This window comes from Rutidosis leptorrhynchoides, chromosome 3, assembly GCF_046630445.1.
Source record: "Rutidosis leptorrhynchoides isolate AG116_Rl617_1_P2 chromosome 3, CSIRO_AGI_Rlap_v1, whole genome shotgun sequence".
Lineage (NCBI taxonomy): Eukaryota > Viridiplantae > Streptophyta > Magnoliopsida > Asterales > Asteraceae > Rutidosis > Rutidosis leptorrhynchoides.
In genome coordinates this window covers 574,557,007-574,570,906 of record NC_092335.1, presented here as the reverse complement: position 1 = coordinate 574,570,906, position 13,900 = coordinate 574,557,007, and the positions used below count along the sequence as shown (strand labels likewise).

Sequence of the window (13,900 nt, the reverse complement as noted above, 5' to 3'; positions counted from 1 at the left end):
ATATTTATCGATTTATTTCTGTACATCTAACTGTGGACAACTAGTTGTAGGTTACTAACGAGGACAGCTGACTTAATAAACTTAAAACATCAAAATATATTAAAAGTGTTGTAAATATATTTTGAACATACTTTGATATATATGTATATATTGTTATAGGTTCGTGAATCAACCAGTGGCCAAGTATTACTTCCCGACGAAGTAAAAATATGTGAAAGTGAGTTATAGTCCCACTTTTAAAATCTAATATTTTTGGGATGAGAATACATGCAGGTTTTATAAATGATTTACAAAATAGACACAAGTACGTGAAACTACATTCTATGGTTGAATTATCGAAATCGAATATGCCCCTTTTTATTAAGTCTGGTAATCTAAGAATTAGGGAACAGACACCCTAATTGACGCGAATCCTAAAGATAGATCTATTGGGCCTAACAAACCCCATCCAAAGTACCGGATGCTTTAGTACTTCGAAATTTATATCATATCCGAAGGGTGTCCCGGAATGATGGGGATATTCTTATATATGCATCTTGTTAATGTCGGTTACCAGGTGTTCACCATATGAATGATTTTTATCTCTATGTATGGGATGTGTATTGAAATATGAAATCTTGTGGTCTATTGTTGCGATTTGATATATATAGGTTAAACCTATAACTCACCAACATTTTTGTTGACGTTTAAAGCATGTTTATTCTCAGGTGAATACTAAGAGCTTCCGCTGTTGCATACTAAAATAAGGACAAGATTTGGAGTCCATGTTTGTATGATATTGTGTAAAAACTGCATTCAAGAAACTGATTTTGATGTAACATATTTGTATTGTAAACCATTATGTAATGGTCGTGTGTAAACAGGATATTTTAGATTATCATTATTTGATAATCTACGTAAAGTTTTTTAAACCTTTATTTATGAAATAAAGGTTATGGTTTGTTTTAAAAATGAATGCAGTCTTTGAAAAACGTCTCATATAGAGGTCAAAACCTCGCAACGATATCAATTAATATGGAACGTTTTTAATCAATAAGAACGGGACATTTCATTATATACATAAAATTGAGTTTATTGAATTAAGAAACTCGAAAAGATATATATAACGATTATCCTTATAACAACTTCTTACTAAATACATATGAATCATATTAAGATATTGATACATTATGTTTAATCATGATAAATGATAAGTAAACATGTCATTAAGTGTATTAACAATGAACTACATATGTAAAAACAAGACTACTAACTTAATGATTTCGAAACGAGACATATATGTAACGATTATCGTTGTATCGAAATTTAAATGTATATATATCATATTAAGATATATTAATATATCATAATATCATGATAATATAATAATTTAATATCTCATTAGATATAATAAACATTGGGTTAACAACATTTAACAAGATCGTTAACTTAAAGGTTTCAAATCAACATTTACATTTAACGACTAACGATGACTTAACGACTCAGTTAAAATGTATATACATGTAGTGTTTTAATATGTATTCATACACTTTTGAAAGAATTCAAGACACTTATCAAAATACTTCTACTTAACAAAAATGCTTACAATTACATCCTCATTCAGTTTCATCAACAATTCTACTCGTATGCACCCGTATTCGTACTCGTACAATACACAGCTTTTAGATGTATGTACTATTGGTATATACACTCCAATGATCAGCTCTTAGCAGCCCATGTGAGTCACCTAACATATGTGGGAACCATCATTTGACAACTAGCATGAAATATCTCATAAAATTATAAAAATATGAGTAATCATTCATGACTTATTTACACGTAAACAAAATTACATATCCTTTATATCTAATCCATATACCAACGACCAAAAACACCTACAAACACTTTAATTCTTCAATTTTCTTTATCTAATTGATCTCTCTCAAGTTCTATCTTCAAGTTCTAAGTGTTCTTCATAAATTCTACAAGTTCTAGTTTCATAAAATCAAGAATACTTCCAAGTTTGCTAGCTTACTTCCAATCTTGTAGAGTGATCATCCAACCTCAAGAAATCTTTCTTATTTACAGTAAGATATCTTTCTAATACAAGGTAATACTCATATTCAAACTTTGATTCAATTTCTATAACTATAATAATCTTATTTCGAGTGGAAATCTTACTTGAACTTGTTTTCGTGTCATGATTCTACTTCAAGAACTTTCAAGCCATCCAAGATCCTTTGAAGCTAGATCCATTTGTCTCTTTTCCAGTAGGTTTATCCACAAAACTTGAGGTAGTAATGATGTTCATAAAATCATTTGATTCATACATATAAAGCTATCTTATTCGAAGGTTTAAACTTAAAATCACAAGAACATAGTTTAGTTAATTCTAAACTTGTTCGCAAACAAAAGTTAATCCTTCTAACTTTACTTTTAAAATCAACTAAACACATGTTATATATCTATATGATATGCTAACTTAATGATTTAAAACCTGGAAACACGAAAAACACCGTAAAACCGGACATACGCCGTCGTAGTAACACCGCGGGCTGTTTTGGGTTTGATAATTAAAAACTATGATAAACTTTGATTTAAAAGTTGTTCTTCTGGGAAAATGATTTTTCTTATGAACATGAAACTATATCCAAAAATCATGGTTAAACTCAAAGTGGAAGTATGTTTTTCAAAATGGTCATCAAGACGTCGTTCTTTCGACTGAAATGACTACCTCTTAAAAAAATGACTTGTAACTTATATTTCCAACTATAAACCTATACTTTTTCTGTTTAAATTCATAAAATAGAGTTCAATATGAAACCATAACAATTTTATTCACTCAAAACGAATTTAAAATGAAGAAGTTATGGGTAAAACAAGATTGGATATTTTTTGATTTTTGTAGCTACGGGAAATATTAACAATTCTATTCAAATCATATCCTAGCTAACTTATATTGTATTATACATGTATTCTAATATATTATGTAATCTTGGGATACCATAGACACGTATGCAAATGTTTTGACATATCATATCGACCCATGTATATATATTATTTGGAACAACCATAGACACTCTATATGCAGTAATGTTGGAGTTAGCTATACAGGGTTGAGGTTAATTCCAAAAATATATATACTTTGAGTTGTGATCTAGCCTGAGACGTGTATACACTGGGTCGTGGATTGATTCAAGATAATATATATCGATTTATTTCTGTACATCTAACTGTGGACAACTAGTTGTAGGTTACCAACGAGGACAACTGACTTAATAAACTTAAAACATCAAAATGTATTAAAAGTGTTGTAAATATATTTTGAACATACTTTGATATATATGTACATATTTGTTATAGGTTCATGAATCGACCAGTGGCCAAGTCTTACTTCCCGACGAAGTAAAAATCTGTGAAAGTGAATTATAGTCCCACTTTTAAAATCTAATATTTTGAGATAAAAATACATGCAGTTTTATAAATGTTTTACGAAATAGACACAAGTAATTGAAACTACATTATATGGGTGAATGATCGAAGCCGAATATGCCCCTTTTGCTTGGTAACCTAAGAATTAGTAAACCGATCTACTAATTGACGTGAATCCTAAAGATAGATCTATTGGGCCTAACGAACACCATCCAAAGTACCGGATGCTTTAGTACTTCGAATTCGTTTTTATCATGTCCGAAAGATTTCCCGGAATGATAGGGGATATTCTTATATGCATCTTGTTAATGTCGGTTACCAGGTGTTCACCATATGAATGAATTTTATCTCTATGTATGGGATGTATATTGAAATATGAAATCTTGTGGTCAATTATTATGATTTGATAATATATAGGTTAAACCTATAACTCACCAACATTTTTGTTGACGTTTTAAGCATGTTTATTCTCAGGTGATTATTAAGAGCTTCCGCTGTTGCATACTAAAATAAGGACAATATTTGGAGTCCATGCTTGTATGATATTATGTAAAAACTGCATTCAAGAAACTTATTTTTGATGTAATATGTTCTTATTGTAAACCATTATGTAATGGTCGTGTGTAAACGGTATATTTTGGATTATCATTATTTGATAATCTACGTAATACTTTTTAAACCTTTATCGATAAAATAAAAGTTATGGTTGTTTTAAAAATGAATGCAGTCTTTGAAAGACGTCTCATATAGAGGTCAAAACCTCGCGACGAAATCAATTAATATGGAATGTTTATAATCAATATGAACGGGACATTTCAGCTTCGGCCCAAAATGTCGGTGGGAGGTAAGCTTGAAAGAGGAGGGTACGAATAAGATTATTAATGGTACGAATCGTGCGTTCGGATTTTCCGTTTTGTTGGGAGGTTTGAGGGCAAGAAAAACGGATGTGAATGCCGTTAGTTTGAAAAAGGGTATGAAGGGGAGTGTTATCAAATTCCCCGCCCCCCGTGATCGCATTGAAAAGCTTTGATTTCAGACTTAAATTGGGTTTTAACGTATGCACGAAATTGAAGAAATTTATTAAAAGCATCAGATTTATTACTCAAAGGAAAAGTCCACAGGTAATGCGAATAGTGATCTAAGAAAATAACATAATATTTAAAACCACTTAGACTCAGTACAGGTGAGGTCCATAAATCCGAGTGAATGATATCAAACAAAGATGTAACAGTAGAAGTAGAACTACTAAAGGGAAGTCGCACGTGCTTCCCAAGTTGGCAAGCATGGCAAAGCACGGGGGACTTCACATTATTACAAATTATAGAATTATTAGAAATAAGACGACGAAAAACATCAGTGTTGGGATGCCCGAGGCGTTGGTGCCAAGTAGAAGGAGTGGTGAGGAGAGCACGATGAGTAGATGTAGATGTCGTGAAAGGATAAAGATCTCCGGTGCTGTCACATCGGAGCAGAAGGCGGCGAGTCAAGTAGTCCTTCACAGAAAAACCAAATTCATCAAAACTAACGGATACTTTATTATCACGAGTAAAACAACGAACAGAAATAAGATTTTTTACAATATTGGGTGTTACAAGGACGTTATTAAGGTGAAGGGGTCGATGACTACTGGGTAACACGCATTTACCGGTGTTGATAACGGGAATGGAATTCCCATCACCAACAGCGACCGAAGGGTACATGCAATGATTAAATATGGTACTCAAATTTTCAATGCTAGAGGTAAGATGAGTAGTCGCACCTGTGTCCATGTTCCATCCCGAAGAACCATAATCCGGAAGATTTAGAGTACTAAAAGCATGTGGCAGGAGAGTTTCTTGACTTGTTTGTCCGGTATTAAACCCATGAAGTAAAGGTTGCTGAGTATTTGGTTGGACCTGAGTGTTGAGACGCGGCCCAATAGCAGCAGAAGGGGCAGGCTGGCCGACATAATTGGCTTGTGGATCGTAGACCGGGGCCTGTTGGGCCGGATACAATGATGTGGGTCCAGGATTGTGAAAGCCTGGAGGACTGAACGAGTGGGCCAGCGGGTTAAGGGCCTGAAAGCTAGGCTGAGATGGGTAAGCATGTCCAGTTGGTCGATAAAATTGTTGGGCCAGGAGGTTTTGTTGCGCAGCAATAATGCCCAAAAGTTGGGATTGATTATTCCCATTGGTAGTCCGATTGTTTCCCTGATGTTGAGTCGTATTGTTGCGGCCAGTATGATGAAGATAGCGGCAATTATCAGCAAATCGGCAATACCCACGAGAGAAATTGCGGCAGACCTGATTCGATTTACTGTTAGGACGAGGGGTTCCGGTGTTGCGGGTGTTGGTTTGTGTAATGAGAGCAGTAGGCGCAGAAGGAGTGCTTGTCTGATCTGTGGTCACACGCGACTTGCGATTTAATTGCATCTCCTCAAGTGTGAGCATTGATCGAACAACGTCAATGTTGGGAAAAGGATCACTATGAAGAATAATATGCATAGCGTGAGGGAATTTATCATTCAAACCATTGATAGCATAAGTGACTAATTCGTCATCTTCAATTTTCGATCCAAGGTTGCTTAACATGGTAGCGATGGAGTCGATTTTTCGAAAGTACATATCGACAGTTTGATCCCCGATATTTAGTGAACGAAGCTCAGCCGTTAGTTCAATCGTTTTCGAGCGTTTGTTGTCATGAAAAATTTTCTTTAAGAAAACCCATGCCTCAAGAGCAGTTTTGGGATGTGAATTGAGAACCCGTTCCAGTAGGGATTCAGAGACCGTAAGAAAGATCCACCCTAAGACAACTGCATCTGCCTTTTTAGAGTCGTCGTCCGATGGATCGTTGTTTGATGATCCTTCGTCTTCGGTGATAAAGCAGTCCACATTGAAAGCGGCACAGTGTGTGCGAAATAGCGTACTCCAATGCGTATAATTGAGTTTAGCAAGATCAAGTTTGATCGGTATTAGATGAGACACCGATGTAACGGTGTAAATTTTGTCGAACTTTCCTGGTTTGGCCATGCTATTTGATGAAGATAGAACAGTGTGTGGGATGAGAATTTAGGGTGCAAGGATGATGGCATCTGATACCATGATTATTTATATAATACAGTGAGAATAAAGGATAACTTGTTATTGATCTGATCATCCAAGATACAATCGATATATATATAGATACAATGAGGAACATTAAAAGACATGGGCTATAAATGATATGGTACATCAAGAGATAACATTACTTAGGCCATAAATGACACAACTTAGCAGATAAGGCAACCCAATGAGCTGAGCATATCATCCGTTAACAGGATTATTAAATTGAAACGGATGAAATAATAATTAATAATTTCCTCATTCATCTATTTATTCATCTGCACACATTTTGTCAAGCCCTTTAACTAAATATAATGAACACTATTTCTCTTTTCTCCGGTTTTAGTTTATACATCAAAACACTCTTATATTCAAATGATTGGAATCAATATCAGATGATTCACTTAATTTCAATATACGAAGCCTTGATTAAATCAAATGGGCCTTGCATTTTGAATTTATTATTGTAAGCCAGAGAAACCAGACATGGAAGAAAACGAACTGATGCGATTAGTAACCCTAATTAATGAGAAGAATTCAGTCTCCGTTGATGATCAGAAGTCATAGTAAACGGACACAAATGGTTTCTACTATTTCAGTTATTTTCTAGTTTAAAGTAGTTGAAGGGTAATCTAGGGAGTTTATTTAAATTGGTGTGAATTGATTGAAATAGTGTGTGAAAAGAGTGTTGGTAGTTTGGTACTCCCTCCGTCCCAGATTAATTGTCCCCAGACAAAAAACACACAGTTTTAGGAAATCCCACTAACTTTATTTCTCCACCAATGAAATATCTTCTCTCTCCAGATCCACCAATGAAATATCTCCTTTCCTTTCTATTTATGGAAGTAGACAATTAATTTGGGACATCCCAAAATGGAATATTGGACAATTATTTAGAGACGGAGGTAGTACATTTTTTTCGGCGCAAAACTGTGAATATGTATATTCAATATAGAAATTCAACAAAACGATGAAATCTCTTAAACATACAAACTAACAAAAGTAAAACGAATAAAATATAGGAGTTCGACTAACACAAAATCTAACAAGAGCTCACGATGAAATCGATAAACGAACAACTAAAATCTCAAAAGATCCGCAATAAGAGAGTAAATAATCTATTTTTTATAAAAAAAAGAGATTAGAAATCATCTAAACCGCTATAATTATAATCGAGGGGCACATAACAGAAACATAGACTGAATTTTTTTTATTTTTATTTTTTTTTTGCGAAAATAACGAATACTCAAATTTCTCTATCTTGTACAATAACATACTGACGGATCCATCGCCTGACGCGCTCCCCTCGGCCAAACGTGTCATCATATCATCAAATGCCGCGAAAGTCTCAACGGACATAACTCCTCTCCCGATATTCGATGAACTGCCATCTCTTCCATCTTTAGGACCCATAAACAAGTTTTAAATAACATTTTTGTAATCCAAGTCGTCAATGTTATCTTTAAGCTTAAAAGAACTCAAATTGAAAGCCTCGTTCGCCATCTTTCTTGACCTCGGGTTCGCCCTCAATAAGACGAAGTACGTCGCATTTATTGAATGAAAAGAACCCATGTTCCCTTCCCCATACATTAAATATTTTCACGGGTTCTTTTATTAATCACGTATCATGTATTTTCTTGGTTTATGAGTTATCAATTTATGTTTCATTTAAATTACAATTTTAAGTTGGTCTCCTAGGCACCCAGGTAATTATGATTTCCTAATTTAGTTCATAACTATAACTATTGTAGTTAAAAGCTCCCGTTTCACCACGGGTATGTTGAGAGTGCCAATTGTTTTATAGTGATTAGGGATGACGCCCGCGGGTAACGGGTACGGGTTCTATATACCCGCGACCCGCCCGTCGGGTTTCTTTTTTGCACGTTAAGACTCGTTACTCGTCCACAGGTAAAAACTTTTCGCCCATGCCCATGACCCGCGGATACCCGTGACCCGCGGGTACTAATAATACTATACAACTTTTTATTAGAAAATTTAACTAATTTTACTTAATTATAAAAATATATGTACAAGCAAGCTATATGTATAATGACGTGAAAATTTAGTTTTTTACTTGTATATAATATTATATTTTTAAATATTATTAATTATTATTCAAATACTAGTAAAATACTCTCTCTGTCTCATTTCAATAGTCAACTTTCTTTTTTCAAAATCTTTTTGTATTAAACTTTAATTCAAAATATTTTTGTTTGTGTTATATATTATTCGATGAAATTTATATGAATGAATTAATGTTAAAATGTGTTTTTCATTGGTGTAACTTTCATCAAATAATATATAATATAAATAAAGTTATTTTAGGCCAAAGTTGTGCAAAAAAGACCTTAAAAGTCAAAACTGGACTATTGGAATGAAACGGAGGGAGTAGCTTTTAAATTTAATAATTATAAATATTAATTCGTGGGTAAATTATGAAAAAGTCTCATGTATTCACGGGTCGGGTTTTACCCGTGAAGGGTAGTATATACCCGCGACCCGGCCGCGACCCTTTGGCGGGTATAAATTTTTACCCGTACCCGTGCCCGCGGGTAAGATTTAATGATTTTACCCGTCCATCGCGAATCGGGTACTCGCTGGTCACGGGTTTTTTCTCACCCATTGCGAAGTGATTAAAAGTTTGACGTTTTACCATCTTATATAGTCCACTACCAAAAAACAAAAAAAAAAACAAAAAAAAAAAAATTCTATGTACTTAAGTTCTAGAGACATATATTTGTACGTAATTTTTCTCTATATTTCTGCTCTATTTTTAGTTAACAACAAGCGTCGATTTATTGGCGTTTTCATCGCCGTTTAGAGCCTAAATTGAATTTCAGACAAGATTTAAAATCCATGGAAATTCGTATCTACCATTTTTATGGCGTCTCAATTCCTTTTTGATTTTATTTTACTATTTTTTTAAAAAAATTTCCTACTTATTGGACGGAAGTCCACTCGGAAACAATCTTTTTATCCGTCGAATAGAGAGAGATGACTTTCTCTACTTTTGAGAGTGTTTCGGGTGGAGAAATGACTTGTTTTTATAACTTATTGTTATTTCATGTTTAGTTCTCATTAATGTTTCGAAAAAATAAGATATGAGATTTCAGTTTATCTAAATCAAACCAACTAATTAATATTTTTAGAAGTTTATACTGTTTCTTAAGAAACTAAACATTACTATATCGCCTTATCAATTAGAGTATCATAATAATAATAATAAAACGCTTAAGAAACAGGTGGATTGATTTTGGGCTCAAGCCCAACAAAATTTTTGACATATGGTTGGAGCATAAAGAGGCTGAAAAAAATCATTAGGACACCAGGAGCATCCCAATTTCGTCAAATAGGGCAGACCTGATCTGTTGTAAAAAATTGAAAACTGTTAGGATCGTGCTATGTAACTGGAGTAAATCTACCTTCGGCAAACTTGATCGTGAAATACAAGATTGTAGAAAAGAATCTGCTAAATGGGAACAAAAAGCCGAAACGGCTGATTTAGAGGATGACGACCGAATGAAGTGGATGGAAGTAAGGGGATTATGGTCTAAAAAGGAATCCGAGAAACTGAATATGTTGAAGCATAAAGCTCGAGTGAAGTGGGCTACTGACGGCGAAGAAAACTTGAAGTTTTTTCATTCCTTCATCAAAAGATGCAAATCCAAAAATAATATTTGCGGGTTAACTATCAGTGGTAAGTGGGAAGAGGAGCCTGAGGTAATTAAGGATGCAGTCCATCGTTACTTTAAAGCAATTTTCGAGGATAAGAATTCTCTTATGGAGTATAAAATGGAGTCTGTTAACCAGAGACTCTCCTCTTCAGAATCCGCTGATCTTGAGGCAAGGTTCAACGAACAGGAAATTTGGGCGGCTATTCAGGGATGCGATATTTCAAAAGCCCCAGATCCCGACGGGTTTCCTTTCAAATTTTTAAAAAAATTATGGAGTATAATCAAATCAGACCTGATGAACGCGATTAGTTTCTATTGGGATCGAGGTGAGATTTCTTTTGGTTGTAATGCATCTTTTGTTTCTCTACTTCTTAAAAAACATGATTTGATGGAATTGGAGGACTAACGTCCGATCAGCTTGATAGGGGGTATTACAAGATTGTTGCAAAAGCGCTCTCTAATCAACTTAGTAAGGTTATCCCAAAACTGATTGGCAATGAGCAGACTGCTTCTTAGGTGGAAATCAATTGTGGATGGTGTGTTAGTTCTCAACGAGGCTGTGTTCGAAGCTATCAGGAACAAGGCTAAAACGTTTTTATTTAAAGCCTACTTCTCCAAAGCCTTCGACTCGGTAAAATGGGAATTTCTTATGGATACTATGATACTTATGGGATTCGGTTCTCGTTGGATAAAGTGGATTAAATCGTGTCTTCAGTCTGCTTCCGTATCCATACTCGTCAACGGCTCTCCTACGAATTAATTTCATCTCGATAGAAGCATGAGATAGGGTGATCCACTATCGCCCTTTCTGAAACGACTCTAAACCGTTTAATTTAAACTCGCCAATTTTTTTTTCATTGACAGGAGCGGCGCACCAGACCGAGGTGTGGCGCTTTTGAAGGCCTAGAAGCGGCACTTTTGACTCTAGGAGCGGCGCTTCCATCGGCTGTTGAAAAACTCCACAAAAGCCTGACCAGGAGCGGCGCTTTTATTACAAAAGCGGCGCTCCTGTACCTGTGAAAGGCTGTTTCACTTATTTTACCAAAAGTCATCCCAACCCAAATACTCAACCACAAGTCCAAATCACAAATTACATCCCATTCATAGAATAAGAGTGTTTATACAACAAAATGGGCACAACGACCCTTGGGACTCCAACGACCCGTTGAATATATAAATATAGCAATTTTGACCCAAATAGTTTAACTTCCAAACATTTAATGAGCATGGTGTTTGGGACTAAATTACCCCACACTTAGGCCAAAATTCAAAAGCGTCCACTATCATAACAAAAGTGGGAGATCTCTAATCCAAACGAATACCCTTGCCTTTGTCCACGCCGGAACCTAAATAGGTAAACAATGAGAGGGTAAGCAAAACACTTAGTGAATGCAATAATTATACACATACATATATAATATACCTACTTGCAATCACTTACTCACATACCGCATACATGTTAGCAATTTAATTAGCATACTAACTCCAAGTATAAAGCTAATAACCACCAATACTGCAACTAGCGTAACCAAATAAAATATACACGAAACAATATAATATGCTACACTACAACACGCACACAACCATATGGTTAACCACACACGCACTATGGTGCCACCAGCTCCGTGGTTCGCACCATACGCAATGTCATGAAGCTTCCGGCTCCGTGGTTCGCATCACAACTTGAGTCATACTCACGCTAAGGCTTTATCGGCTCCGTGGTTCATACCTTAACAACTCCTTTTGTAGTGCCACCGGCTTCGTGGCTCGCACTACAATACTCCTACCATGATGCTTCCGACTCCGTGGTTCGCATCATAGCACTCCCTCACATACTATGGCACTACCGGCTCCGTGGATCGTGTCATATCACACAAATAAATACACCATATACATACATGCATAATTATTCCACTCACCTTAACGCCTTCGGTGAATGATAAATCAAGCTCGCAACCTTCAATGCAACGTACCTATTACATTATGCACATAATCAATCACACAATAAAGTTGGTCAACCAACTCACCCACCATCTTAGGGTCATTTTGACCCATAGTGCAAATGTGACCCATTTGCACTTTTAACCCTCACACTAGGTCAAGATTACACCAAATTGCTAACATCAATCGATTATGGTCTTAATACACTTATTAAACAAGGTTAGTGCATTTACACACTCATTAGACAACTTAGGTCACCCAAGACTCATTTGACCCGTTTCAAAATCAACACACCTATTTGGGTCATCCACCACCCAAATAACACCCATTCACTTTAACACGAAGTGTGCTAGTGATTAACTAGCTATTTAAGACCCATAAACACAATCATCACCTCAAAACCTTAGGTTAGTCATTATTGGGTTCTTATGACTCAATTTTCCCCAAAACCCCCAAATCACCAACAAATGGGTTTTATGTTCACCATTTACCCAAACCTTAACCCTCAAACAAATCAAAGTAAAGAGAATCAAGTTTAGAACAAACCACCACAATCAAAACGTAGCTAGTGACTAGATGAACAACTTTAATACCCGCACTTTGACCCGAATCAAGCTTCTTCCTCCTTGATTTGAGCTTTCTCTCTCTCAAATGGGTTTCTCTCTCTAAAAGTGGATGAGAGTGTTTGTAGGTGAAAGATGAAGTGAGAAGTAAGAAGTGAGATCTAGATCTGATCACAATGCTTATATACAACCACATATGAAAAGACCAAAGTGCCCTTCACATTTTTTACAATTTAAATAAAAGACCCATTTCATTTCCCCGTCCAGGAACGGCGCTCCTGAACCTAGGAGTGGTGCTCCTAGTGCCCTTCTTGATATTTTTGGGTCGTTACAACTCTCCTCCACTTGAATCGGAGTGCGTCCTCGCGATCCAAACCGCATGACAAACAAGAAGATATACTAAAACAAACTCTTCGAATTCTCACGTAAACTCGAAACCCTTTTGATGATGCCACTGGACTTTGAAAGTCCTCATCTATTTGTTACGCAACGTTTTGACCTTTTCATCAAGGATAGCCACCGGTTCCTCGACATACTCCAACTTGTTGTTCAAAGAAATCTCGTCCAATGGTACCCACGTCGAGTCATCCGCAAGACACTTACGGAGATGGGAAACATGGAATGTGTTATGTATTCCCGCAAGATCTTCGGGTAACTCTAATCTATAAGCAACTTCACCAACACGATCCAAGATCTTGAAAGTAGCAATAAACCAAGGAGCTAACTTTCCCCGTTTTCGGAACTGAATAATACCCTTCCATGGCGAAACCTTAAGCATCACCATGTCACCTTCTTGGAACTCAATCGGTCTCCTATGTTTATCGGCATAAGATTTTTGTCTATCTTGCGCCGCCTTTAATTAAGCCCGAATCATTTCAATTTTACTATTCATCTCTAAAACCAAATCGGTACTCCCGATTTCCTTTTGTCCCACTTCACCCCAACAAACCAGAGTTTGACACCTTCGCCCATAAAGCATCTCATAAGGTGACATCCCGATACTAGTATGAAAACTATTGTTGTACGAGAATTCCACCAAAGGTAAGTGCTCATCCAAACTACCACCGAAATCAATAACACACGCCCGCAACATGTCCTCCAACGTTTGATTCGTATGTTTGGTGTGACCGTCCGTTTGAGGATGATATGCCGTGCTCATCTTCAATTGTGTACCCATATCTTCATGAAACTTATTCCAAAACTGAGATGTGAAACGAGTATCCCGATCCGA

The 13,900-nt window shown here is 35.9% G+C and overlaps 2 protein-coding genes across 2 annotated transcripts; one reads left to right on the top strand and one right to left on the bottom strand.

Annotated features, from left to right (window-relative positions):
* Positions 1 to 4,400: 4,400 nt before the first annotated feature.
* Positions 4,401 to 6,419, bottom strand: LOC139902112 (uncharacterized). The gene has a single exon (XM_071884768.1). The coding sequence runs from the start codon at positions 6,417 to 6,419 to the stop codon at positions 4,401 to 4,403; it is 2,019 nt and encodes a 672-aa protein (XP_071740869.1).
* A 1,525-nt stretch (positions 6,420 to 7,944) lies between these two features.
* LOC139902111 (uncharacterized) lies at positions 7,945 to 10,571 on the top strand. Its single transcript, XM_071884767.1, has 2 exons — positions 7,945 to 8,030; positions 9,884 to 10,571. The coding sequence occupies exons 1-2, from the start codon at positions 7,945 to 7,947 to the stop codon at positions 10,569 to 10,571; spliced, it is 774 nt and encodes a 257-aa protein (XP_071740868.1).
* Positions 10,572 to 13,900: the final 3,329 nt, after the last annotated feature.

What these genes read in the sequence shown, in the direction of transcription:
- LOC139902112 (XM_071884768.1), bottom strand. Translation starts at nt 6,419, where the DNA reads ATGGCCAAACCAGGAAAGTTCGACAAAATTTACACCGTTACATCGGTG.
- LOC139902111 (XM_071884767.1), top strand. Translation starts at nt 7,945, where the DNA reads ATGTTATCTTTAAGCTTAAAAGAACTCAAATTGAAAGCCTCGTTCGCC. An exon ending in TTCGCCCTCAATAAGACGAA is followed by an intron (nt 8,031 to 9,883) that starts GTACGTCGCATT and finishes GAAAACTGTTAG; the next exon opens with GATCGTGCTATGTAACTGGA.